The sequence below is a fragment of the Drosophila bipectinata genome, chromosome 3L (assembly GCF_030179905.1).
Source record: "Drosophila bipectinata strain 14024-0381.07 chromosome 3L, DbipHiC1v2, whole genome shotgun sequence".
Lineage (NCBI taxonomy): Eukaryota > Metazoa > Arthropoda > Insecta > Diptera > Drosophilidae > Drosophila > Drosophila bipectinata.
In genome coordinates, this window is record NC_091738.1 from 14302224 (window position 1) to 14328086 (window position 25863).

Here is a 25863-nt window from a genome sequence, read left to right on the forward strand (position 1 = left end):
TTTTGCAACACTGCACTTTCTAACGCTGTGTTAGAAAACAGCCGCGCATTGGTTATCGAAATATTGTTTACTTTCTCGGCCATCCCTAATTCCTATAGCAACAACAAACCACTTGCATCTGCCGCAGGTTTTTGGCGATCAGCAGCATCTGGAAGTTATGAGTGAGGAATGAGCGATACGGATACGGACGACACCGATCTGTTGTTGCTCATACCGCCAAACTACTACACAGACACGGCGGAGCGGCTGCTGAGAGAGGTGAAGATGAGCGCGTTCGCAGCGCAGGATGCACTCTCCATGCCCCCGCCTCCAGCTCCAACCAGTGCCGCCTACCAGTTCCTGCATCCCAGCAAGAAGTCCGAGCTCAACCACATCAACACCCGATTGCAGAATGTTGGCCTGGATGTAGAAGATGACCGGCACTATGATGCCCTATCGGATATCTCGACAATATCCACCAATACAGTGAGGACTGCATCGGCGGAGGTAAAACAGGCCAGGGAACTTCACGGCATGGTGCACTCCACACCAAAGAGTGGCTCCGTAGACGCTCCACGGCAGCGGCACATGGATGATAATATTCTGGTGGAGATCGATCACTATTTGGACGAAAAGAACGCGCACCGGTGGCGTCCGGATTTCCTGCACCACCACAGCGATAATCATTTGAGGAATGAGAGGATTACGCAGGAAAGTCATACAGCAACCAACTCGTTGCCAAGCATTCGTTTGCCGAGCTCCTCTTCTTGCGGACTGGCTCCGGAACCTGTCAGGTGCACCCGCAACAGTCTGAATTCAGACCACAAGCTCATCAGTTTGAGTGAGCTTTGGGGCAAGAATAGCTCTGGAGCCGGGACTGTCAACGACCATCACACGCCCAATCGCCTCCCATGCTCGCCATCCCTCAAGGAGGAACAGCTACGCCGTCAGCACTTGGAAAAAACTGTACATTCTCTCCAGTCACAGCTGCTGGAATATCAGCAGCGCATTTCAGTGGCCATCGACGTGGATCGCTCCAAAGATGCGGCACTAAAAGAGGCTGAACAGTTAGCCAAAAGTCTTAGCTATGAAGTCCAACAGTTGCGGGATTCACAGCACCAATTGGAGGCTGCGAGGGGCGAGTACCATACCAAAATTGATACCCTCCAGAACGAGCTAGCCCAGGCGGTGAATTTGGCCACCAAGTTCCAAGAGAAGAACGAAAAACTGGAGGGAGAACTGGACCATCTCAGGCAGGATGCCAAGGAGTGGGAAAACCGAATGGAACAAATGGAGGCGCAGCTTCACGGCAGCAGAAGGTCGGAGGAACTAACTCATGTGGAACTAAACAAGCTGCGGGACAAATTCGTCAAAGTGGACCACCAACAGGAGAAGGTAACTTTCATACAAAACATTTAGAAGCCAAGTTATTAAAATCTGTGTTTTTAGCTAAAGACCCGCATAGAGGAACTGGAGAAGGAGAGGAATACCTTAACTAATCAAAAGGAAATGCTACAAGAGTACCATCAAAAACAAAAATCTCGGGCAGATTCCTTGGAAAGCCAACGAAAGTCCTTGCAGGAGACATTGGCCAGTCTTACGGAGACCGAGGTGGGCTACATAAAGTCATCCACATTGGCCAAGTTATAGATTGTTGGCTTGTGGCCAGAATCCCAACATGAACTTACTTACAACCTTTGTATCTTTCTTTCAGACTAATCTAAAAAAAAAGCTTGAAGTTCAGCAAAAATCCCTCAAGCAGTATTACCAGCAGCAAATGGAAAACGTGGTGGCCAAAAAGATGCAGGAGTTCCAAAACCAACTGGACAGAAACGAAGAGCACCTAAAGTCCGAGGCACGCGAGAGCGAAAGACTGATAGCCGAGCGGGCTGTTAAGCAGCTGGAAATGATAAACGAGAAAAATAACCAGGAGCTTAGTCTCATCCAGGAGAAGCACCACGAGGAGGTGGAGCTATACCGCCTCCAGTTGGCCAATGCGTCTAAGAAGATTGACGAGCTGGAACTCAAGCTGAGTTGCTACAAAACCAAGCGGTAAGATAATTGATTTTAAGTTTTGAAAAATTTCTTAAAATTCTCTTCCAATACAGTGCTGACATTGCGGAGAAACTGCACGGGGTGATGGAGGCCCAGTGGCAGCAGGCCCTAGCCATTCTGACCTCCCCGCAGAACTCACAAGCCCGTGCTAGCGATACGGAGGGCGAGTCCCCGGAGCTGAACAACGCCCGTATATATCCCGATGTTGAGACACCGAAGACCAGTAAGTCGCAGCGCAGCAACAGCACGGAGAAGAACAACCTGGATGTGGTCGGCAAGCGGGATCCCGCCTCTCCCATGGACAAGTTGCAAGCCTATATCGAGTTGCTGCTCAGCAAGTCGCCGGGTGATTTCGACAAGCTGGACGAGATTTTGGCCTTGACCAGCTCCAAAAAGGGGACACCAGCTAGCAGACCAAAGAGTGAAGGCGGAAGCAGCAAGCCGCCGCCGTGGAAGTGCTGACAGTCGGCGAGAAAGTCGCTCATAAGGAGTGTACTTAGAATTAAGAGTATCCTCACGGATATGCCCCCTAGGAATAAGAAGAATCGATTAGATTTTTGCAAAATGCGATCGTTTTTTTTTGTTTTTGAAAATATCAACAATTGAAGGCAGCAGGTGCGTGGGGGAAACAAACAAATGGGGAAAGGTGAGGTAAGCAATAAAAAGATTTGGTACAAAAGGTGTACTTAACAGCTCTATGAGTCTTAGGCCTATCTTACAGTCCTATGATATTGATTATGTAGTAAACCGCACTTGGGGCGGTCGCTGCTGGAAATCCTTCCTTGGTTCACCTTCAGTTTATGTGTCTGTCATTGATATGCTTTGAGTTTGTTTATTGAGTATATTCGGCCTTTATTTATAGACGATTTGAGGAAATTTCGGAGCATTCCCGTAGAGACCTTCCGACTCCCACACCTGGATGTGGGACTCGCGCGTGAGCACCACCAAATGCTGATGGGTGGAGTAGCAGATGCTGTTGAAGATCTCAGAATTAATAAGGACTATGATTAGCTGTTCCACAACCCACCTTCGAATGGGCGATGTTCCCGTGGTCAGTTCACTGACGAAGCTCAGATTCCAGCTGGACCAGAAGCGCACAAAACCTCCCTCCACTGCTGTGGCGATTACGTTCACCCCCACGCCCTCCTTGATGTAGGAGTAGCACACGGCCTGGATGCGGTCTTCGTGCACCAGATGCTGGACATACCGAGCGTTGACCGAGTGCAGCCGGAGGATGGACTTCCCATTGGGATTCACATTCACATTGACAAAATCGTCCAGGTTTTCCTCCGTCACCTCAAAGCATTCGTCGGCCACGGCAAGGGTGTTGCTTCTCTGAGGAGCTGCCGGAGGTTGGGCCTCCGATCCAGCTGCCGCGGGTTGGGACTGTGGCAGCGTATGCACGGTGACAATATCCCCCAGCGTGGGACTGATGGCCACGTGCGTTATGGGTGACTGGTGGATCTCAGCCGGTCGGGCAATCGTTCGCACGTAGCTCCAGCTGGTGGAAGAGATTTATGAAAACATTGGGATTCAGAATTCCTTACGTCTACTCACTCGTTTAGGTCCCAGATCACAGCGATGCCGTCACGTCCCGCCGTCACAGCGATCTTGAACTCCACGGACAGGGTGATGCAGGTTATCTCGTCGGTGTGCCTTACTAGCAGGGTGGGTCCCAGCCAGGAAAGGTCGGCACCATCTCGCTGCAGGGCATCGCTACTAGAGTGGCTGCCCGAGTTGACCGACGCAGCCGAGTGGGTCGAATGTAGACCCCCCGCCTCGTCCGTTCTATCCGAACCTCCTCCGGCCCCCATCCCCTTGCTTGTCATTTTGCGGAAGGCGGAGTTGTAAGACAGGCTGAATCCGCGGGCATAGCTCGACCTGCCCTTCGTGGAGGCACGCTGCTGCGAGTCCAGCCCTATGCATTTGTAGACACTGACGCGGCCCGACTTGTGGCCGAACCAGAGCTGGTTGGAGTTCACATCACATCCGCAGGCGGTTATGTCATCGAACGTGCCGTTGTGCAGCAGGTTTTTCGGCTTGGCCTGGGGCTTGTTCAGGGGTTGGATTCTGACAATCCGATCGTCGTAGCCCCACGAGATCACATTGTAAGTGTCCGGCTCGGCGCCCTGCATCACACTAGCCCTTGAAGCCAGTGCGTAGACCGCATTGGTGTTGCTGAAGCTAACCAGATGCTCGGTGCCTGGTATCTTATGGATGTTGGCCCAAGAGGGAGCTTTTAGCTGCGGCGATCCCACGTAGACACCCCAGCGCAGGCCGCGGACCGTTGCCACTATAGGCTTGTCCACTAACGAGTAGTCCAGGGCCTTGGTAGCCGGGTGCGGGGCCTTGAAGAGCTGCCGTGGCATCTGGCCGTAGGTCTTCACCATTGTTTTCACAGCCTCCCTTTCGATGGGATCACTGATCTCAGAGTCCAAGAACACAGCATAGGTCTGGGGAGACATTGAAACGATAAGCTCACGCAAATGGGTAATTTTAGGCACCTTACCGCTGGGTGGAACACATTGATGGCCTCCACGGCATGCTCCCCGGTCTGTTTGTAGCCGTAGATCAGATCAATCCAGTGGTGCAGCTGGTTCCGCACGATTTCCGACTCCAGAGCCTGCCGGTGTATGAGTACGAACAGCCGCGAATCCCTCTGAGACCATGCCGGCAGGGAGACATCCTCCACCCGCTCCCCGTTCTGCCGGCAGCCGAAATTGAAGCGCTCGAAGTTCTCAAACATCTCTGGCAGGCAAAAGAACTCCGGAATGAGCTCCTTAACGTCTGTGGGACTGTCACGACTGGCCAGAAGCCAGGTAGTGTTTAGAGCATGAAAAGTGCGGTCCGGTAGGTCGAAGTCGTTGTCCTGGTAGCGCAGGAAGTAGCTGGTGAATGGCGGAACCCGCACTAGAAAGTGGAGCACAGTGCCAGAGTTGGAGTAATGGGAACTATAGTGGTACGGCTTGAGAATTAGGGATCCCATAGTCGTGTTGGTGCTGTCGATGTACTGGAATATTCAGACCAAACATTAGGTTGATGCCAAGGCCCATAAGTATTTGTGACCTTACCGTATAGTTGCTGATGTAGTGCTTCTCATTCTCCTCCAGCTGCACAGCAATCGGCTTGGAGAGGCGCCGAAAATTGTGCTCCTCCCGCAGATCCAGAATATCCGAGTTATAGTTGGCCAGCACCCAGGGAAAGACGGGATACTGCATGAGATCGTTGTAGGTGCGTCCGGCGATTTGGTTTAGGGTCATCAGGTACTCCCAGTTGGTGAGCAAACCTTCGCGCCACTGCTGGGTGATGGCCAGCACCTTGGACTGGTCCGGAGGGGCCACGATTTTATCACAGAATACGTCGCGCATTATTTTCCAGTCGTCAGCGTTCTGCAGCGAAAAGAACAGGGACTTGTTGGTGTCCAGGAGAATCTCGAAGGCCGTCTCTTGGTGCTGGTAGCGCTTCAGCCAGATCTCAGTTATGTTCGCGATATCACAGTTAACGTTGAAGTACCGACACCGGTACGTGGCCAGAAAGTAGAGTTTCAGATCGGTAATGATAATCTCGCCCTCGATCTCCCCGTCCACGGGTAAGAACTTGGCCGCAAAGTTGTACAAGATCTGGGAGTTGAGTGAGATGTTCAACTGCTGATCGTAGCTGGCAATTAGGTAGTCCAACGGACGCACATAGGGCTCGGCATCTTCGCGCGGACCCTGCCCAGGTCGGTATTCGTTCATGAAGAAACGTCTGCCGATGTCCAGGTGGCAACGGCGCAGTCTGGTGTGGACTCGAGACGGTCCCTCCGTGTCGTCCAACTCCCAAGAGCTAAAAAATGAAGGACTGATGAAAAGGGTGTTTCAAGAAAAGCCCATTGAGACATACCACTCGGCTCGCTCGGCACAGTACCAAGGGGCGCCCTCGTGGGTCATGCGACGGATTATCTCCAGCCACTTTGTGTAGGTATAGGTGTCGTCGTATACCTTCATGTGGCACATCAGGGCCTTGCGTTCGGCATTCTTTGAAATAGAATTAAGTTACTGTTTTGGAAATGGAAATATATTCTAAGAAACCACCTGAAGCTCAGCCACCCGCCTGGTGGTCACCATGGAGGACTCTATGCAGTGCTGCACCAACGGCTCGAATCTGTGTACCGTCTTCTCCAAAAGGGTCTTCTGTTTGGCCGCCATGTTGGTCCGGTTTTGGTTGAGCCTGTCCAACTCGTGCACCAGATTCCACGAGCAGTCGTTCTCCTTTATGCCCAGAGCATCACAAAGTGGCTGCAGGTTCTCGATGGGCTTGGGCAAATCCTGCTGCATGGAGAGCCAGAGCAGGGACTTGATCATCTTACCATCGCAAATGATGGCCCGGTGGCATTCGTCCTGCTGTGAGCGCCAAAGGGCATCCACAATGTAGGACCTCAGATCCCGCGGACGCGACGGCTGTAGTCCCCAGGCGATGAAGTTATTGCATCGCTGGTTGCTGGAAATGCCGTAGGAAACGAGCAGCTGGAACAGAGCCAGCTCCTGGGAACTGGCCACGTATGAGGGTCCGGTGGTCTGGGCAATACCAACGGTGAAAAACTGAGTGCAGCGGTCGATGAGCATGTCGACTCTGGTGCGGAGCTCCGTCTGGCTAAGACCGGAATCGCCGATCACCGAAATCCGGAAGCTGTTCGGTTCGAAGAACTTTGTTAGCCACTCCAGCTGGAGTTGGGCTTGAACCGTGCGGAAGCTGCGCATGATTTGCTGGGTCTGCTTGTCTTGGTAGAAGGACAACAGGTTGAGAATGTCCCAAACCAGCTATGGAGGGAAAATAATCTTAGAATGATCGCATTAGCTTATGGCCCAGGTACTCACATTTATCTGACCAACTGAGCGCAGAGCCCGTTCCCCAATAGTGGCCAGCAGCTCCACAATCGATTCATCCGCATTTACCTGACCCAGGCGCAAGGAGTAGATCTTGTAGAGAGCCTTGATGGCGCACTGCAGCAGGCCAGCTTCTATTAGACTACTCTGATCATCGGGGTTCTAGAAGAGTTGGATAGTTTGAAGGTTCCAATCTTCTCAAAGGTAAAAGCGAATCTCACCTGTTGATAAAGACGCAGTAGAACTTGAAAGGCTGCCTGGGGATCTGTGTCTTCGGCGATGGCTAGAAGAGATTGCAGTCCGAATCGTTGACGAATCTTCAATGAAGCCTCACACGTGAGCACATCCGCCAAGCAACCGTGCACGCCACTTATCCACGTCAGGCAGGCCTCGAACATGGCCACATCGCAGCTGTGGATGGTCAGCTGGTTGGCCAGATGCAGGGGATACAGAAGCTTGGACGCGGAGCCCAACTCCCCGTTGCTCAGACGCTTCGTCAACACGTCCAGGAGCTGGATAATAGCATGGCGGATCGCGCAGCTTCGTTGGTTGGCCAGCACCAGGAGCAGCTCTAGCTTTACGTAGTGGCGCAGGACCACATCCACCGCCGAGTCCGGCAACAGGCACAGGAAGTCCTTGAGAAGGATAAGCAATTGCTGCTGCAGTCGAATAATGCCAGGATGCTCATAGAAGTCGGTTTTCCGATTCGGCAGCGACATGTTCCGAGAGCTTGGAGTGCTGTGGCCCGATGGCTGCCACATCTTAACCAGATGCGGATGTATCCGCCTGCGTGAGATCTTTAGAGGACTTCTTCGGGGGCTGGAGCTTGTTGGATGTCTTCTCTTGAACTTTAAGCGCCAACGTGCCGCCTCGGCGGGACTCAGAAGCCTCAGAGCGGATTTGTTGAGATTCGAGCAGTTGGCCATGTTCTCCAGCTGCTCCTCGAACTCGTTCACGGCTTTTTTGTACCCAGACGCATTGGAGTTGTGAATCCGCCGCAGCCGTTTGATGCGTTCCGCCCTTTCTGGATCCAAATCTTGAGCCGGGGGATGCAGTTGCCGGCGCAGGGAAGTAGTCACCCTGCTCAGATTGGCTGCTACCAGAGACCTCTCCTTAGCCGGCTGCTGGGCGGTGAGCAGGAAGTAGAAGTGGCCTCGATCGTGGGTCACATAACACTCGCTGGGCTTATGCAGCAGCAGGAGCAGCTTCATGATCTCATCCAGCATGGAGGAGTCTGGCGGTGAGCCGGCAAACACAGCTAGGATTTGGACAAAGCACTCGGCGGCATAGGACGATATCTGCACAGGGCTCGGGGACTCTATTACATAGACCTTGCAGAGATTAAGAAGGGCTCCCAGCAGGCCGGCCTTTTGCAGTTGTTCCATGTTGAAGTCCCTCTGCGGATGCTTCTCCCTGGTTAGGGCCAGAATGCATCGGAACATCATGTCCAGGACATCGGACTGAGTGGCTCCGGAACGATGCCAATCGGAGTAGCGCTGCAGGACAGCCAACAGCAGTTGGGGATACACCAGGGTGGCCATGGTGTTGTCATTAACACTCAGGGAGTCGCCCTTCCGGCTGATCAGTGCCTGGGAGCAGGCACTGTTTACAATGCTTCTGAGCAGCTGGACATCCTTGCTGCACTTCTCTGACTTGATCACGTAGCCGATGAGCGCCAAGTAGTTCTGGCGCTGAAATTCCGTATACAGTTGCGTGTCCGAGTGGGCCACCTGGAGCAGGAGGTCCAAGGCCAAGGCCTGGGAACTGGCATTGACACTCAGCTCCACAATCTGAAAATATGTCGGAAATTTAATAAAACATACGATCTCTCAAATATCCTTGTACTTACTCTTGCAAAGAGGTACAGCAGGGTGGAGAGTCCCCCGCTGAGGGATGTGGCCGCCTGAAGGGTTTGCGGCTGATGCTGCAGGAGCTCCCCGTAGAGAATGTGCCCGTGCGGTTGGCCGTAGCAGGCCATGTCCAGTTCTTGGCTCGCATCGTAGCTCATCACCAGATCCGGCTGCTGAGCTGTGTACACCAGCACCCTCGCCTGCCTCAGTTGCTTCATGCAGTCGGAAGGATTGCCGAAGTTGGAGGACGCCAGCTTGCCCAAGCTGACAAACCCGTAGTTGGGCTTCCAGTTGGCCACCTGGCACTGGGTGAACTCGGTAAAGTCCGGTCCCATAGCCGTCAGGTTCATTACCAGCAAGGGATCCGTTAATCGGCGCTTGAAGAGAATCACATTGGACATGCCGTACCGGGGAGAAGCTCCATCTAGGGTGGACCTTGAGGAGGAACTGCTTCCCGGACTCTTAGTGGGTTGACCTTCGCCCACAGCGATCATCTGGAACGTGTGCACCCGCGTAATCTGACGGAAATTGTGGAAGGGCAGACGCATGGTGTGCTGTTCTGTGCCATCGAGGAAGATGCTGATCTCCAGGGCATCTCCCATCTGCTGGAGACCAAACACCAAGTGCATCCACTTGTGGCGGGGCAAGCGCAAGTGCGGCAGCTGCACGACTGAGCCCTCGAAGTACCCGCCCGACTCACTAGGCGCCGTAAGGTGGCCATTGAGCAGGTGCATCTGTCCGAAGCTGTTGAGCAATGCTAGCTTGGTTTGCTTGAGGGCCTGGCGCAGGGTCCCTGGAGCATTGGCCACTTGGGTGTTGGCTGAGATAACGGACGCTGCATCTGCATTGGCTTCCATGTGCTCCTCGACCCGAGCCGGAGGAAGCTGCTCGCTAGGTTTCACCAGTTCGAAGATCAACTGCATGTTGTGGCTGATGTAGATACTGACCATAGCTTGGTTGGTGCCCAGGGACAGCAGGTGGAGTTTCTGGAAGAAAACCATTCAATTTTTAATCGCCCTTGACTGGATGTTTTGAAACCCACCGTTGGATCCTCTGGGGAAAATCGTGTCTCCTCGTCGTTGAACTGCATGGAGCTGCGGTGGATCTGCTGGCCCCTCAGCTCCAGCCAAAGAGAGAGGGTCAAGCCATCTGGTTGCCAAATCCGGGTTTGAGTCACCGGCAAGATACAAGCTGCCCGGGTGAAGAGCGTGCTCATCTGGCACTGTTGGTGGTGCAAGCGCACCCTCTCGATCTGTTCACTGACCACCGGATCCGATGTGATGACAATCTTGCCATCCGTGGCGATGGGAAACTCCAGTTCCATGCAGGGCTGTGGCTTGCGCAGCGTCCCCGAGGATATGTGGTGCATGTGCCTGATGAGTAGATCCACTGGGGGCTGCCGAGATCCCAGGATAGAGTAGTAGCTCTGCAAGACCTCCGGTGTGTTCAGATGAGGAATCAACTCCAAAATCGATTGTTGCAGTTCTGGATAGAGGTGGACAGTGGGGAATGAGTGGACAGATAATTTTGGGGAGATTACTCACCTCTCAATCTGGGATCGCTGCAGCTCAGGATCGGGGAGAAGCCCTTCAGCAGGCACAATGGCCCGCCCAAATAGTCCCGGATCACAAACAACCGATTGGCCAGCTGGGTGAGGCTCTCCGTCCATCCATTTGGCTGCTTGATGCACAGCTGCGAGAGCTCTGCCAGCATCTGCACCACCAGCTGGCTAAGTCCCTGGTGCATGATGTGGGTCCTGTAGCGGGAGGACGGCTGAAACGGAGTCCACGACTCGTTGGGGGCCATTGCGCCGCCTTGCATCTCGCACTCGGACTCGCTGAGATCCGCAATCTCTCCGTCCGCCTCGTAGCCCTCGTCGGCGGTCAGATAGAACTCGTGCTCGTTCTCACTGAGCTCCAGCTCGCTGTCGGCGGCGCAGCTCAGGGAGGCGCGGGTGGAGAAGTAGTCCGCATCCACGCCCACGGTGGCCTCGCTTGAGGTAGGTCTTCTCCTGGGCGTGGGCGGGGTGGCCAGTGAATTCTTTGCGGGCAGCTTGGCCGGCAGCAGGCGAGGCAGCTCCACGCTGCCGCTGTTGAAGGAACGGGCGCGAGGCCGTAGCTGCGGCTGCTGCTGAGAGTCACCAGAGGGACTGCCCACAACTCCAGGTCCTGCCTCTGAATGGATGCTCGAGAGCTCGGCGATTTTCAGCAGGGTCTGGAGCGTCTGAATCACGGCATTGTCCCGGGCATGCTGCTCCCCGTGGTCCGCCCAGTTGTCCGAGGCGTGGTCCAAGATTATGGCGCGCAGCTTTCGAAGGTGCTTCTGCATCTTATCCACTGTGAAGTACACACAACGTCGGATTAGGGCCAGATATGATATGCTGATAACCGGCGCCTATCTCCCACCAACATCCAACTATGAACTTTCAACTGGAACTGGAGCAAGTCGTCAGCGCTGGATGAGCGCCAAAGCAAAAGTGTAGTCGTCTCTTGTCTGGAATGTCGTATCTCCCCGTCGCATCTGTATCTGTATCTGTATCTGTCAGTGCGTTTGTGTATCTGCGATGTTGTAACGTGTGCACCCAGAAATTCAATCCCGGCCAGACCCTTGTAAATGCCGCGTATTATACTCCGACAACTGACTAACAGACCCGACTGGCTGGATTATAATTAACTCTCCTAGTCCGAAGCCACAATCACGACCACAACGACCCGTTAGTAGCTGTTGGGTATCTAGAACTAGACTCTGCCACGATTGGAGGTGAATGTGTGTGCCTTGTTCTTGCTCTCGCCCCACGGTCCCACTTCTAGGGCTTCCCCGCCAGCTCCAGCCTCGAGTGTTCGACTGTCTGTTTAAATACTAGCCGTGGAATGTTTATGACTAGCTGGGGATTTAGGTTCTATCAGATACTCTTTCTATGGATACTTTTTTTAAGAAATCTTTAGATTTAATTCTAAAAAAACTACTCATTTAATTAGCTTACTAATCACACTAATTTTAAAGTCATATATCCAATATGAACTATTTTATTCACCCGATGAGGTTCATCCCTCATCCCATATACCCCCTTTGGTGAATAATCCATTCAAGCGGACAAATCTCTGACACTTACCTTCTTCGTTTTGGAAACCCTTAATGCATATGGCCATGGTCGCTTCGAAGAGCTTGAGGAGGAGTTTCTTGCACTCCCCGTTCGGTTCGTACAGGCAGAACAAATCGGCTTCAATATTGGATCTGGCGGGAGATCCGTCACTTCCCTGGTCGCCACCTGGATTGCCACCGAATATTGATCCCACTATGCTGAACAGCTTGTTTATAATGCCATTGCTGGCGACGGTCTCCTCCTCGCTGGGTAGAATCAAACCAGGATCAGAAGATGGTTCTACCAGGGGCTGGCTACCGCGTATGTCAAAGAGCACAATGCTTTCGTCCGGCTCACTGCCACGAAGATGCTGCAGGAAGGAGTCCTTGGTGGCCAGTGGGAGGCTATCGTAGTTATCTATCACCGAGGCGTAGTCCAGATGCGACTCCGCGTAGTCCGAGCTGGCTGCCGTCGTGACGGAGACTGAAACCGAGTTGCCTAGCGGCAGCTGGGAAACGAGGGTCTCCAATGAACTTGAGGCACATATGGCGGCGGTGGGCGTGGCTGCGGTTGAGCCTGTGTCGGTCGCGGTTGGCCCCATTGCGGCTTTCGGAAGCATGAGGAAGCAACTCAGAGCATTGTAGTTCAGCTTGAGAATGTCGACGATGTTTTTATCGCCATGCCGCAGCTTCTTCTCCTCCGGGAGCTGCTGCTGCTCCACATCCGCCTCATCGTCCTCGTTGTCCGCCATTTCCACAGGTATGGAGTAGATCTTGGCAAACTCATTGTAGAAGAGCTGGCTGGTCTTCAGGAGGTCGAAGTTGAGCGTCCATTGCAGAGCTGTGATGTAGAGAATATCCGCCGGTTTGTGGCCTTCCAGCTTAACCGAATCCGTAACATCGTCCAGCCAGAACTTGCTGTCCGACTTCTTGGCGCACTTGTGGAGAAGCAGTTGGAACAATTGGGTCGCCTTGTCACTGCTGTTCAACTGGAGCTGTATCAGCCTCCGGCTTAGGGTGATTTGCTCCTGGCTGTTCTCGCCGAGAAATGCAATGTTGTCGATGCCCACCTTGATCAGATCGCAGACGCCGCGCTGCAGCTCGGGAATGGCCAGCAGGTCCTGCATGTAGCGGATGTTCTCCTCGTTGTAGAAGGCCTTCACCAGCCGTATGTCACTCAAGTACATCACAAAAATGCCCAGGCACTCGTGGAGCGCCCTGTAGTTGTCCAGTTTGCTGGGCAGTTTCAAAGGAGCCACCTTGCTGCTCTTGGCTTTATTGGCGCCACTCTCGATTGAGTCTTTGAATTGCCTGAATATGGGCAAGGCCACCTCTGCCAGGATTCCGGCGGCCAAATCGTAGGGCAGCAGGTAGGCAATATGTTTCAGGTGCTTGAGGAAAAGCAACATAGACGGGGTGTTTAGGAGCTTGTAGTTTTCCTTGTAAATGGTCAGCAGATTCAGGTGAAACACCGGCGACTTGAACTTCTCCTCGCACCCGGGACAGCCTTGGGGAGACCTCTTCACAAATATTGTGTGAAGGACATTGTAGTGCAGGAACTTGTAGGCGCACTTCTGATAGCTGCTCGATAGTCGGGTGGCAAGTTGGAGGCAGGTGCTGTAGTTCCTGGCATTGTAGTGACAGCAACAGCTGCCCATTCGCAGGAGACTCCGCACACTGTGCTCCTGGAGCTCAGCGTCCAGACAGGGCAGCAGCTGATACAGTTTTCCCTGGAAGTAGCAGCATAGGGAAGTGGCTCCCAGGCAGTGCAGCTGGCTGCTTCTCTGCCTCTTGTGGCGGGGCTGCTGTTGTTGCTGCTTGGGCAGGGCGGTGGAGGCGCTGCTCTCCATGAGACACTGCAGGTGCTGCTCCTGCCTCGAAAGGTTGTCCGTCAGGCGCAGCAGCATTTTGTAAATGTGCAGAAATATGGGTGTCGAGAAGTCAGTCGACTTGGCCACCTCCTGCAGTACCTCAAAGCAGGCATCGAATTTTCCCAAATCCACATGGTTCAAGTCGCGCACGCCGTTGTCCACAAGATTGTGCAGGGTTCCAAAGATTATATAGAGGACACCCTGGGCGAGAAGAGGACTCCTCCGATTGGCGGTCAGGGCGTAGAGTAACTGTCCGAAATTGCTATTGAAATCATGAACATTGGGCTGTTGCTGCTCGAGCACATAAAATTTATTCACACAATGGGCAATCAGTTGCAGGAGCTCAAACTTTATGACCTCGTCGTTGCCGCCCGGCAACTCTTCCTCCAAGGTGGCGCACAGGTGGCCCAGAGCAAAGTTGTGCACTGTCACACTTAATTGAGATTCTTGCTCCGCATCGACACACCTGGTGAGTAACTGGATGAGCAGTAGTGCCAGCTCGTCGCTGCTTTTCGTGGCTCGTTTGAAATCCTGAAAGTCATGGACGACTGAGTTGCATGCATAGTGGTGTGATTGGTTTTCCTGCGTCTGCTGGCGCCGTTGCCTTTTACTTGGAGAGTTGAGGTAGAAACTGCCGATGAACTGGGAAATGCTGGTCAGTGGATGCAGAGGCTCGTTAGTGGCGCTCCACTTGCAGTTGGGAAACAGATTTATGCACAGCTGACAGAGGCTCTTCTGGGAAGCAATGTGCTGTGGATGGGCAGAAAGGGAAGTCGATTAATATGGAACATTTGTTTTTTATTCATTGTCTTTGTCGTTTTTTATAGATTTCGCTTTCAACTTGCCTTGATATTCACGCGCAGCAGAAAGGCCAGTAAGTGGTGGCCCAACTTATCGGTGAGAAAAGTGCGCAGGGCAAGAATCTTGTTACAATCACTGGGTGTGCTGAGAATGAGCTAAAGTGTATGATGTACTTTTAATTATAGACGTCTATATAATGCAAGCCACACTAGAGCATAGATAAGGAAATCGAGCAGGCTAACCTGAGCTAGATTGTGCTGCTTTCGCAGCTGCTTGATGCAGTTGTCCTGTTGCTCCGTTTCCTGCTCCGGACTATTGCCCTGAGATCGCTTCGCCTCGCTAATAATTTGGTAGACCTGTTCGAGCAGGTACGAACAGAGCTCCTCCGGGACGAGATTGAAATGGCTAGAGTCGAAGAAATGTATTTAATGGTCATGTAGAATATAGGCTTGCAAGTAAAATCTTACCTAGTTAGCCAGGCATCTTCCAGGGCCTGATCGTCGAGAAACTGGAAGTTATATAGCATCAGCCACAGCCAGTGATTCTGTTTACAAGAAAAGAAACCCAGAACGATAAGAATTGAGTATATCAAGGAGAAATCCACAAACCTTGACACTCGCATCTTCGCGCTCCGAGGCCTGGAGATAGTGGGTCCACAGCGAGCTCAGTGTATCCAGTAGCAGCTGTTGCTGCTCCTTCTCCTTCAACTCCATCGCTGGTGTGGAAAACCTCAGATAATTGCGAAGGCGAACCTGCCACCCAGTTGGTGACGGCGACGAAGAGTCTGCTTCGGCTGGCCAGCGACTCCTCGGGCATCGGGCAAAGCTTTACTTCTGGACGCTCGAAGCGATGAGACCAAACTGACAACGGCGATCGCAGGAGAGCGCCAGCTGTAATTAAAAAGGGGAACGAATACAGTTGGACTTCCCCGAATGGACAAGATCAAATGCCCAAGTAGCTTGTTTACACAGAGGTAGGTCCGATTTAGCGAGTCTGGACTGCGTTTCTTCAGTGCATGAGATTACGTGCGGAAAATGAGAAGGAGTGGTAACATAGACGCAGGAGGTGGAGTACGGAAAGTGGCGTAGCGACCAAATATGATGATTACTTGGTAGATAATTCGGTTCGTGGAGTGGAAACTTTGGTTGTTGTTGCGGAAAAACTATTAAGATTGCTATTTATAGCCGATCGAGGACCACTGGCAGTCCAGCGACTGGGTAGTTGCTAAGCCGGCAGTGATACTGGGAGGGTTGGGGAGCGGAGATCAGCAGTGACGAGAGGTGGGTGGTGCTCCAGCCGCGTAAACAGCTGGCAATGGTGCGTGTCGGTAACTGTAACGCGATAAGCTTCCAACTATGGACAGAAGTGTCCGTTCCTCCAGTATCGCACCCATAATCCGCTTAATCTATAATCCCTCTTTTAAGCCAAATATATCTGCATTCTAATTGTGAAAAAAATCGAGCCGTCTAACTGCGCAGCACCGAATTATTAATCAGTTTCTATTATTTTTTTATTAGCTCACCGCAAAATAATAGTCCAATTTAAAGAGTACCAACCAGCAAGCAACCATCAGCAATTTTAAAACGCCATTTTTCTGATTTGTAGATTTTTCCTGTTTCTCTGTTATTTCGTTTGTTGTGTTTGTTATTTATTTTGTTTTTCGTATTGTTGTAGGAGGTCTAGGAGAATCAAAACAAAGACTTATCGATTCATCGATTAATTTAAGAACAACAACACGAAACACATCGATTACAAGTTTATGAACTTGTAAAACTAGAACTGTTGTTTTACGCGCCAAAAGCTGAAATTTAAATTCGAATTTTAATTGTTACTTTATATATTAGGAATTAAAACAAAGATTAAGGTGTTGCCTGATAATCAAACGGTTTTTGAAATGCTTAGAGCCCATTAAAGAATTTGAGCGGCAGTTTCCAGTCGAAGAGATTCTACTGCATGAAAAGTTCTTTATGTCCTTCAGTTGGATTTTGTAGTTAGTCCTAGTGGCCATCTAGTTCTTGCTATCTATCTAACAAGTTTATACCAGCAATAAGAAGGAAAAAGAGGTGGAGTGAATATATTCTTTAACTTGCTCAATTTTCCATAATATGTATTAATAATATTACTAATACACTTAGAACTAAAGAAAATAATCTTAAAAAATAAGTGCAAGTAGTTCCAGGAGGATAAGAAGATTAAAAGATACAGATTATAGATTAAATCAGCCCTTTTATTTTTTAAGCGAGTATTACGTATCTGTGAGATATCGAACTAGTTCTTTACGTAAGACAGCTACGTAAGGTATCTAAATACCTGTTGCGCTCTTCAGCTGATTTCATTCTGCTTTCAGTTGCTTTCGGGAAAACACTTCATTAGTTTCGTTTCATTTTTCTAAATTTTACATAAATTTGGTTTCAAAATGCTCCGTCGTTTGGTGGCCAACAATACACTATCTTCCCGATATTCGACCCCGATTAAGGTAAAAAAAAACATCCAATAATTATCCATCTAATAGATTTCTACACAAATCCTACAGATGCAGATAGAGGTAATCTATCTTAAAGCATAATGTAAATCTAGCTATCTGTTTTGAGATATTTCATATAGAACTATTATCCATCATGTGACCAAAAGGTGGCCAAACGGGTTTTCCACATTTCATTCCGCCAGGTGTTGTTTTGAAATAATTCCAGAAATAGAACAGTTTGACAGAAAACTAAAAACAAGTAGATCCAATACACAGACATTGTTTTGGTTTAATGATAAGCATTATTGGCGAGCAACACGCGATCGGCCAAATAGACCCCCCCTGGAATAAACCAATCAAATCTAAAATAGTCCGACGTTACGCAACGATTTTGCACAAACAAGCCCCTCAAACGCTCGCCCGTACTATGGAGCGCGATTAGTGCGGATCCAGAGGCAAACAAACAGCTTTTTATGCTAATAATGCGGTTTCTGGTTCTGATTTTTAGCTTTTAGCGAGCTACTCCACGTCGGGAAAACGCCGGAACGGAAAAATCTACGAGTGCGCCATCGACGCTGTAGAAGATGTCCCGGACGGAGCCAAAATTCTCTTTGGTGGTTTTGGAATCTGCGGTATTCCGGAGAAGATGATTGCTGCCCTGAAGGAGAAGGGAGTCAAAAATATCACTGGAGTCTCCAATAACGGAGGTAGGTCATCCTGGAAAGAATTCTGATAACAGTGATTGAAAACTATATATTATTCTTGATATCTCCCCTTCATTCAGGAGTGGACGACGCTGGTCTGGGTGTTCTTATCAAAGGAAAGCAGGTTTCTAAGATCATTGGATCCTACGTCGGCGAGAACAAAGAGCTTGTGCGTCAGTACCTAGCTGGTGAACTGGCGGTGGAACTCACTCCCCAAGGAACGTTGGCGGAAAAGATTCGCGCTGGAGGCGCCGGCATTCCGGCCTTCTATACCCCCACAGGCTTTGCCACATTGGTCCAGGAGGGCGGGGCACCCGTTAAATACTCAAGCGATGGCAAGGTGGAGATTCCCAGCGAGAAGAAGCCAGTCAAGGAGTTTAACGGCAGATGCTACGTGATGGAAGAATCCATTTTTGCGGACTTTGCCTTCGTAAAGGCGCAGAAAGCCGATCCCTTGGGCAACCTGGTCTTCAACAAGACGGCCAGGAACTTCAACGCCCCTATGTGCCGAGCGGCAAAGATAACTGTCGCCGAGGTTGAGGAGCTGGTGCCCATCGGTGCCCTCTCTCCGGACGAGATTCATGTTCCCGGCATCTATGTGAAACGCATCTTCAAGGGCACCGATTATAACAAGCGCGTTGAACGTTTGGTGCTCACGGAACCCAAAGATCCCAACAAGCCCGCCACGCCTCCCAGTCCCGCTCAGGCTCTGCGAGAGAGAATCGCCCGGAGAGTGGCTTTGGAGTTCCAAGATGGCATGTATGCCAACCTGGGTATCGGCATTCCAGTACTCTCCTCCAATTACATCCCTAAGGGAATGAACGTGATGCTGCAATCGGAGAATGGAGTCCTTGGCTTGGGACCTTTCCCCACCAAGGAACAAGTCGACCCGGACTTGATCAATGCCGGCAAGGAAAGCGTGACAGTAGTGCCAGGTGCATCCTACTTCGGCTCCGATGACAGCTTTGCCATGATTCGCGGTGGCCATGTCGACTTGACGATTCTTGGTGCCATGGAGGTTTCTGCCACTGGTGATCTGGCCAACTGGATGATTCCTGTAAGTAGGAACCTCTTAAGACTTTATTCTAGTTCTCATCACGGCTATCTCTCTTTTAGGGCAAACTGGTCAAAGGCATGGGTGGCGCCATGGATCTCGTAGCTGCCCCAGGCACCAAGGTAGTCATAACCATGGAACATAATGCTCGCGATGGTTCGCCGAAGATCCTGGAATCTTGTACCCTGCCGCTAACAGGAAAGGGTGTAATCGATCTGATCATTTCCGAAAAGGCTGTATTCAAGGTGGAGAAGGGCGTGGGTCTCACTCTCATCGAACTGGGCGAAGGCTTCACCGTGGACGATGTCAAAGCCAGCACCGGTGCCAAGTTCACCGTATCGCCCGATGTCAAGCCAATGGGCCAGATTCCCGTTTAGGAGAAGCTGTAACTCCCTCTACTTCAGTGATAAACCAGTGCATTTATTTTTGTTGACCGCGTGACAAAAAATCGTTTCTGTTTAAAAAAAATTAAATTAGTTAATCATGTCTAGTCCTTGAGTAACCCACTCGACCCGGTCGACTTAAGCCATGGCCTTTGCCATGTCCTTCAGAGTTTCGGATCGATGGGAGTTGCGCATCTGTTTGTTGAGCATATCGAAGATGCGATTGTACTTGCTGTCGCACTCGGTGCGGCAGATGGCGCAGAACTGCGAGGAGAGGACATGGAGGGGGCTGCGGAAGTAGAGACCCTTCTGCATGGTCAGGCTGTTCTTGTGGTGGGACATCATGTGCAGGAAGATCTCGATGACGGCTAGCGTGGCGCCAATAAAGAAGTTGTAGCAGAAGAGTGTGGGAACCAGGAACAGGAGGTACTCGTAGCGCTTGTAGCCCAGGATTATGTTCTAAAGATGTGGACAGTGGCAGTACTTTTTAGAAGTAATACTAGTAGGAGTACTTACGCTATTGACACCATCCATGTGATAGAAATCCTCCCGCTCGTAGCCCCGAGTGGCTTTCCGGGGAGCGGGCTTGGGAATCTCTGGAATCGCCGCTGCGCCATGTCGCACCGTGTTCGCCAGCACGTCGTCCACCTCGTCGCACAAGGTACCCCGGAGACAGTGCTTGGGGACATGGAAGTTACCGTGCTTCCGGTAGCGTACCTTCATCTGGTCGTGCAATGGTTCGCCGGTTTCCTCATCGTAGGCGGGTTTCTTTACTCGGGCGGTGTCCGTGTAGAAGTACTCCAGCTCACCCGTTTCGCAGTTCTGGAGGAGATCAGATCAGAAGAGATAAGTTAGCGCCGATAGAGAGCCAGCTAAGAGAGCCGAGCGCTACACTCCAGAGTGGCGTGATCACGGGTTCGGGTTTGGGGCTTATTTATGGTCCCGAACATGGCCAAAATTAGCAAGTCAGAATTGGGGAAGACATACACACTAATGTTATCTGCCTCTAGAGCTAAAGAGCGCCTAATCTATACCTGAACTGAGAGGTATTCTCTTCAGTATACACTTGGCTGGTCTCGACTGTCTCTCCATGTTTATAAAATGCTATCGACGATCCGACTCAGAGTGGAAATGTTTTGTATATCCCCAAAATAGATTCACGTACTTTTCTGATAAGATCAAGCGATCGGACCCCTGGGCGTATACTGAACGCCATGAATCACGGGCGGGACGGGCAGAGAGATATTTGGGAATCGGAGCACCTGCCTTCTTACCACCATCATTATTTCGTCGGTACTAAAATCGAAAGCGAAACAAGCTCCAGACTAGACTCGGAATTGTAGAATTGCTTAACTTATCAGCTCAGTGGCTGAAATCGGCGGGGATATAGCCTAGCCGACAGTCGGGGCTTATCGGGGTCGGGGCGTCTTATCTCCCGCTACGAGCGCTACGCCTATTAACGTACAATTAAGCCTTATGGACAGCGGAGAATCGGAAATTGCACATGCAATTACCAACTTTTTTTTCAACTGACATTCAAGCCATTGTTTTGTTATTGTAATCAAGGGACTAATAATTTCTAATAAGTTGCATAAGCATTGGGAGGCGGCGACCGGTTTGCGTGTCAAAAGTGATTTGATCGGAACCAATATAATGGAAACTTACGAGGATAGATTTAGGGAACTAGGCATACGATCTTAATAAAGTAGATCTATTGGAAACTCCCTACAATAAATGCAAGGCTTTAGATTTATGGCTTTATAACTGGTATGAGAATATAATGAATATATAGATAGACGACTTTGATGAATATGGAACGTGTGGGGGAACATGATTAGTAGCTGCTCCCCACTTCCCTTCAGATAGTTTCAGGCTGATTAGGGACACCTCCACTGGCCCACTCGGGGTGATATCTATCTAGCACCGCAAAACCCAAACAGTAGCCTTTATGTTTCAATAATCTTTATTGATTTTCCTGGATTGGAATGAAATAACCCTTGACGTAGCCTCCAATGAATGCCAGCCTTTGAGGACATCCTTGAGGGGTATATGATATTTGTGTTGTCTAATGTCAACGAAATGAATATAAGCCTTTTAGTCGATGAAGATAAGCGGCATGGGGAACAACAATAGAACAAGGTCAACTAATCAATGTTGGTAGATAATCTATATACCTTTTTGTTTCACTTCACGAGGTGGGCTTAGGGGTTTCTCTGGCCAGTTAGCCCCGACTCTTAATTACCCCATTAATTACGATTCCCGAGAGAGCCAAAAAAAATCTTTCTAATCCGTCCCATTTAATTTTTCCACTGAAAGACGTCAAGTAAAAGTAGGGAAACCAGTTTACAAAGTCAGAGCGAAGATCGCAACGGCCCCTCGGATGCAGACTCCAAAGAAACAAACACACATACGCCCCGTTGGCCAGACATAAAGATTTGGTTTTTTTGTTTTCGGTTTTTGGTTTTCGGTTTTGGCACTTACCTTTATGGAATAACCCATTGTTGTCTGTCTGTCTGGCTTGGTTGGCTTTTTTTCTTTACGGCTACGACTACTACGTCTGCTCAGGCTTCGTTATTATTTGTTTAATTTTCTTGCCCTGCTGACTCGGATTACTAAATTAGTTTTTCACTCAAAACACACCGACACTTCATGGGTCTCGTATATACTACGTTTGTGTATGTTTTTATTCCCTATAAACTAAATATATAGGCAAAAAAACTTGGTGCTGTGCTGGGTGATATTTTGAAACCGGTTGAGCGGTTCTCCCTCGCCCGAGGTGCTGCCTGTTTCATTTGCTGATTGTGTTTATTTTGGTCCGAGGGCGGGCGGTCGGGCTGGTGGTGTTAGCGACCTTTTGACTTTTCAATGAATTGGGAGACCGCAATTAAATTTGCATAAGCACCGGACAACTCGGTATTGTGTGACTCAAAACACCGATTTCCAATGTAATGTCGCGTTTTTCCGTTTGAGAGTTCCGACTTGGTTCACGCACGCACACCTGTGACACCTGTATGAACGACTGATTCCACAAAGTGGATGAGAGAACATGGCAGTGTGACCGGCTCTATGGAAGGCTAAAACACTAATAGTTACTGAGATTAAATTATTTAATTTTAAATTAAAATATAACTATTATATTCTGAAATATATGGAGAAAGCTCTCCTATTATAGATTTATACTTTCATTTGATTCAATAAATTATAATATATATCCAAATAAAGCCTTATCTGCCTTACGTATACGTTATTACGTATACGCACTGCTGTACGAACCACGTCATTACGTATACGCACTGCTGGCTCTGTTCTGTGACGCCCACTGTCCATAAACTTTCGCGGGTGGTTGTCTAGGCTAAGCTTTCTTAATAAAAAGTTAGTAACCAGTTGAAATTGAGGAATTGAACCTTTTAGGGGGTTCAAATACGATCGCAAAACTGGTTAAGATTTAATTCTATTTACTTATTCCTGTTTTTGTTGTCTGTCGATATAACGAAATGTGCAAACATTATTTTTGGCATATATTCCGATTGCGTTTCATTGCATTCCCACATCCCTCTGGAGATTCTAATTCTCATTCTGATTCCGGCCATTATCGTGCAATTATCTTTTTAAGATTATCAGCATGGTTTACGGAGTAGGAGGTGTTGACCGGCTTCGACTGGGATCCGAAATTTAGTATCCGCCTGTTGGGCCAGGCACTCGGTTCGGTTCCGAAAGTTTTTCTCCGACTGCATCTCATCTTCCATAAATCTGGCTAATTCAGGAATCCGCGAACGAAGCAAAAAATAGAGTCTTGTCTCCCGGGCCGGTTAATTGCACATGATAAAAGATTTATATACCTGAGCTCAAGTAGCTTTATCAAATAGTCGGTTGCTACTTTATCGCAATGAAGTGAGTTGTGGCTTGTTTTGTGTTCCTCTGGCTTGAGATCGTAAAAAATTAGCTAACTGATGCGCAAACACAGTGACACAATAACAGAATCCGCCTCCCAGAAGGGGGGCCAGTCCCCCTTGAATCCACCATTTAATGGCTTTAAAATTGGGGGAAAAAATGGTCCCCTGAGCGACCTCCTTGCGGGTTCAAGGGGAGGTTTTTTTTACAGCCCTAATCGGCGGTTATCAATCAATCAATTCGCCTCACAAACAAGTCATATTTGCTCTCTCCACAGCACGGATATAAAAACTGTGGCTGTTTACCCGCCAACAGCTCTGGAGCTAACGACCGTCACTAAACCAGCCAACGGCAGTAACGAAGATTACGATCCCCACCAGCACCGCAATGTCAGGAATCCCACTACGTAAGCACTATCAATTATGGGCTATTTATGACATATTATTCTCCTTTATTTGGCCGTAGAAATTGGCAGACCTTTGCCCACTTCCTCAAGGCATCGGTGGGCACGGGGGTCCTGGCCATGCCCAGCGCCTTCTCCCATGCGGGATACGTGAACGGCACCATCCTGACGCTGATCATCGGCCTGCTGGCCCTGTACTGTCTGCATATTTTGGTGGGTTCTCTAAATACTGGTGATAGTTCCTCATAGAATACATATATTTTCGATATTTCAGATCAATTGCATGTACATTCTGTGCAAACGCCAAAAGGTCCCCTACGTTAGCTTCTCGGAGGCCATGAACCTGGGCCTCAAACAGGGTCCACCCTGGCTTCGATGCCTGGCCCCAGTGGCCATGTGAGTAAACCATTCCTGGGGGCTAGATAGTAGTGGCTACTATCTTTCCAAACGAAATATTGTTTTTAATCTGAACACTGCATTGATTAGATTTTTAAGTATTTTTTAATGACCGTTTTATTGGGTGATACAGTCATATCTTATCGAAATCAACAGAAACAAGTTAATTAATTGTATTTACCATTTTAATATTACTATATGTAAACTTTCCATCTGTAGACCCTTTGTGGATGGCTTTCTGGCCTTTTACCACTTTGGCATCTGCTGCGTCTACGTGGTTTTCATCGCCGAAAGCATCAAGCAGCTTGTGGATGAGTATTTGGTGGAATGGGACGTCCGGATCCACATGTGCATCATCATTCTGCCACTCTTACTGATCTACAGCATTAAGAACTTGAAACTACTGGCACCTTTCTCCAGTGCCGCTAACCTGTTATTGTTTGTGGGTGAGTGCAGTCAAAAACCGATTACAGAATGAATTCTTAGGACCTTAATCACTATGGAGATAACAATACTACCTATTTTCATTGCACTTTTATTATTTCAACAGGCTTTGGCATTATTTTGTATTACATTTTCGAAGACCTGCCCCCTCTTAGCGAACGCAAGGCATTTGTGACCTTCACGGAACTACCAACCTTTTTTGGAACCGTACTATTCGCCCTTGAGGCTGTGGGAGTGGTGGGTGTAGAGTCCTTTAGCCATGACACAAGTAGATTATAATTCCATCACATTTATTGATTCTCAATAGATCTTAGCCATTGAGGAGAACATGGCCACACCCAGGTCCTTCGTGGGCCCCTGCGGCATCATGAATGCCGGAATGTTCATTGTCCTGGGCCTCTACATACTCCTGGGATTCTTTGGATATTGGAAGTATGGTGAAGAGGCCAAAGGAAGCGTTACCCTCAATATACCCCAGTCGGAAATGTGAGATCTCTTAAGAATATATAACCCGGATTTGAATTTGTGACTTTGGTTGCCTCCTTCTTTCAGTCCCGCTCAGGTGGTAAAGATCTTCTTTGCCATCACCACCTGGATTTCGTATGCTCTCCAAGGCTATGTCACTGCCCATATCCTGTGGGACAAGTACTTGGTGAAGCACATCAAAGACCCTAAGAAGCATACCATTTTTGAGCTGATTTTCAGAGCTATTATTGTGTTGCTGACTTGTAAGTTGGTACATTATTCTTCGCGTTCATAAATGTTACTAAATATGTTCTTTTAGTTGCCTGTGCTATAGCCATTCCCGATCTTTCGGTGTTCCTCTCCTTGGTGGGTTCCTTCTGCCTCTCGATCCTGGGCCTGATATTCCCCGCTCTGCTCCAGATCTGCGTCCAGTACACGGAAGGCTACGGACCCCTTCGGATAAAGCTGATCATAAACATCCTGCTGCTGTGTTTTGGAGTCTTTGGTGGAGTGGTGGGCACGTATGTCAGTATCCTGGACATCATTGAGGTCTACAGCTAAGCTTCGAATTTAGGGCAGTGTAATAAACTCAAAATTAGTTTACTTTTTGTGTTTTACTGCCAGAATTTTGGGATTAATCATTACACGAACATGAGACGGACTAAGTAAGCCAAATATTTTAATTTTAATTAAAAGCTTAGCAGGTGTGCGAAAAATTCAGAGAGCTCAGACCAAATATGCACCGTGTGGCAGCGGTGAAAGGACGCCAGTTGCAACGGACTGTAATTAAATGCAACCGCAATTAACACAAAAGCGCCGCAGGTCAGGAAGCCAGACACAGAACTCAACTCCTACCCCTGCCGAACCCTTCTCGGATCCTTGCATTTTATTTACAATGTTTTGCTCACAGGTTGCGGACAACTCCCGCTCCAGGTTCCTTCCTGCCTTCTTTTGACCTCAACCCCGATTCCAGGACGTGCTCCTGCTCCGGCTCTGGTCCTTCTTTGCGAAGGCCAACAGACAGCCGGAGAGATGGACGGACGGAGGAGCCACAATGACCGCCGGGCCCTAAGAAGCCAGAGAAACCAAATGGACAAATGCCTGGATGCCAAAGCGAGGATGTGTCGAAAAGTTTCTCTCTTAAAATTAATTTAAAT

The 25863-nt window shown here is 49.5% G+C and overlaps 5 protein-coding genes across 7 annotated transcripts; 3 read left to right on the forward strand and 2 right to left on the reverse strand.

Annotated features, from left to right (window-relative positions):
- The first annotated feature begins 85 nt into the window (after positions 1-85).
- On the forward strand, positions 86-2589 carry Cnb (centriole duplication and spindle assembly protein centrobin). Its single transcript, XM_017253908.3, has 4 exons — positions 86-1374; positions 1429-1590; positions 1694-2031; positions 2088-2589. Exons 1-4 carry the CDS (start codon positions 169-171, stop codon positions 2494-2496), a joined length of 2115 nt encoding a protein of 704 aa, XP_017109397.2. The 5' UTR covers positions 86-168; the 3' UTR covers positions 2497-2589.
- mv (lysosomal-trafficking regulator mauve) lies at positions 2584-16954 on the reverse strand. Of its 3 annotated transcripts, none has more exons than XM_070280203.1 (18): positions 16813-16954; positions 15111-15392; positions 14970-15046; positions 14745-14907; positions 14547-14657; positions 11862-14451; positions 10294-11085; positions 9792-10234; positions 8749-9735; positions 7121-8689; positions 6891-7061; positions 6108-6833; positions 5917-6050; positions 5106-5859; positions 4544-5044; positions 3592-4487; positions 3062-3535; positions 2584-3007 (listed from the first exon to the last, which is right to left on the reverse strand). In XM_070280203.1, the coding sequence occupies exons 2-18, from the start codon at positions 15213-15215 to the stop codon at positions 2887-2889; spliced, it is 10614 nt and encodes a 3537-aa protein (XP_070136304.1). In that variant the 5' UTR covers positions 15216-15392; positions 16813-16954; the 3' UTR covers positions 2584-2886. The 3 variants fall into 3 exon arrangements, with proteins under 3 accessions (XP_070136304.1, XP_017109395.2, XP_017109396.2); XM_017253906.3 differs by lacking the exon at positions 16813-16954 and adding an exon at positions 16025-16208; XM_017253907.3 differs by lacking the exon at positions 16813-16954 and adding an exon at positions 16059-16203.
- On the forward strand, positions 16810-19214 carry SCOT (Succinyl-CoA:3-ketoacid CoA transferase). The gene is made up of 4 exons (XM_017254536.3): positions 16810-16978; positions 17475-17673; positions 17751-18727; positions 18787-19214. Exons 1-4 carry the CDS (start codon positions 16919-16921, stop codon positions 19099-19101), a joined length of 1551 nt encoding a protein of 516 aa, XP_017110025.1. The 5' UTR covers positions 16810-16918; the 3' UTR covers positions 19102-19214.
- LOC108134284 (uncharacterized) lies at positions 19124-22143 on the reverse strand. Its single transcript, XM_017254537.3, has 3 exons — positions 21589-22143; positions 19624-19929; positions 19124-19566 (listed from the first exon to the last, which is right to left on the reverse strand). The coding sequence occupies exons 1-3, from the start codon at positions 21604-21606 to the stop codon at positions 19246-19248; spliced, it is 645 nt and encodes a 214-aa protein (XP_017110026.2). The 5' UTR covers positions 21607-22143; the 3' UTR covers positions 19124-19245.
- Positions 22144-22721: 578 nt separating this feature from the next.
- Positions 22722-25309, forward strand: acs (arcus). The gene is made up of 9 exons (XM_017254535.3): positions 22722-22998; positions 23276-23404; positions 23464-23614; positions 23676-23797; positions 24017-24243; positions 24348-24478; positions 24549-24727; positions 24794-24969; positions 25026-25309. Exons 1-9 carry the CDS (start codon positions 22994-22996, stop codon positions 25265-25267), a joined length of 1362 nt encoding a protein of 453 aa, XP_017110024.2. The 5' UTR covers positions 22722-22993; the 3' UTR covers positions 25268-25309.
- The last annotated feature ends 554 nt before the right edge of the window (positions 25310-25863 follow it).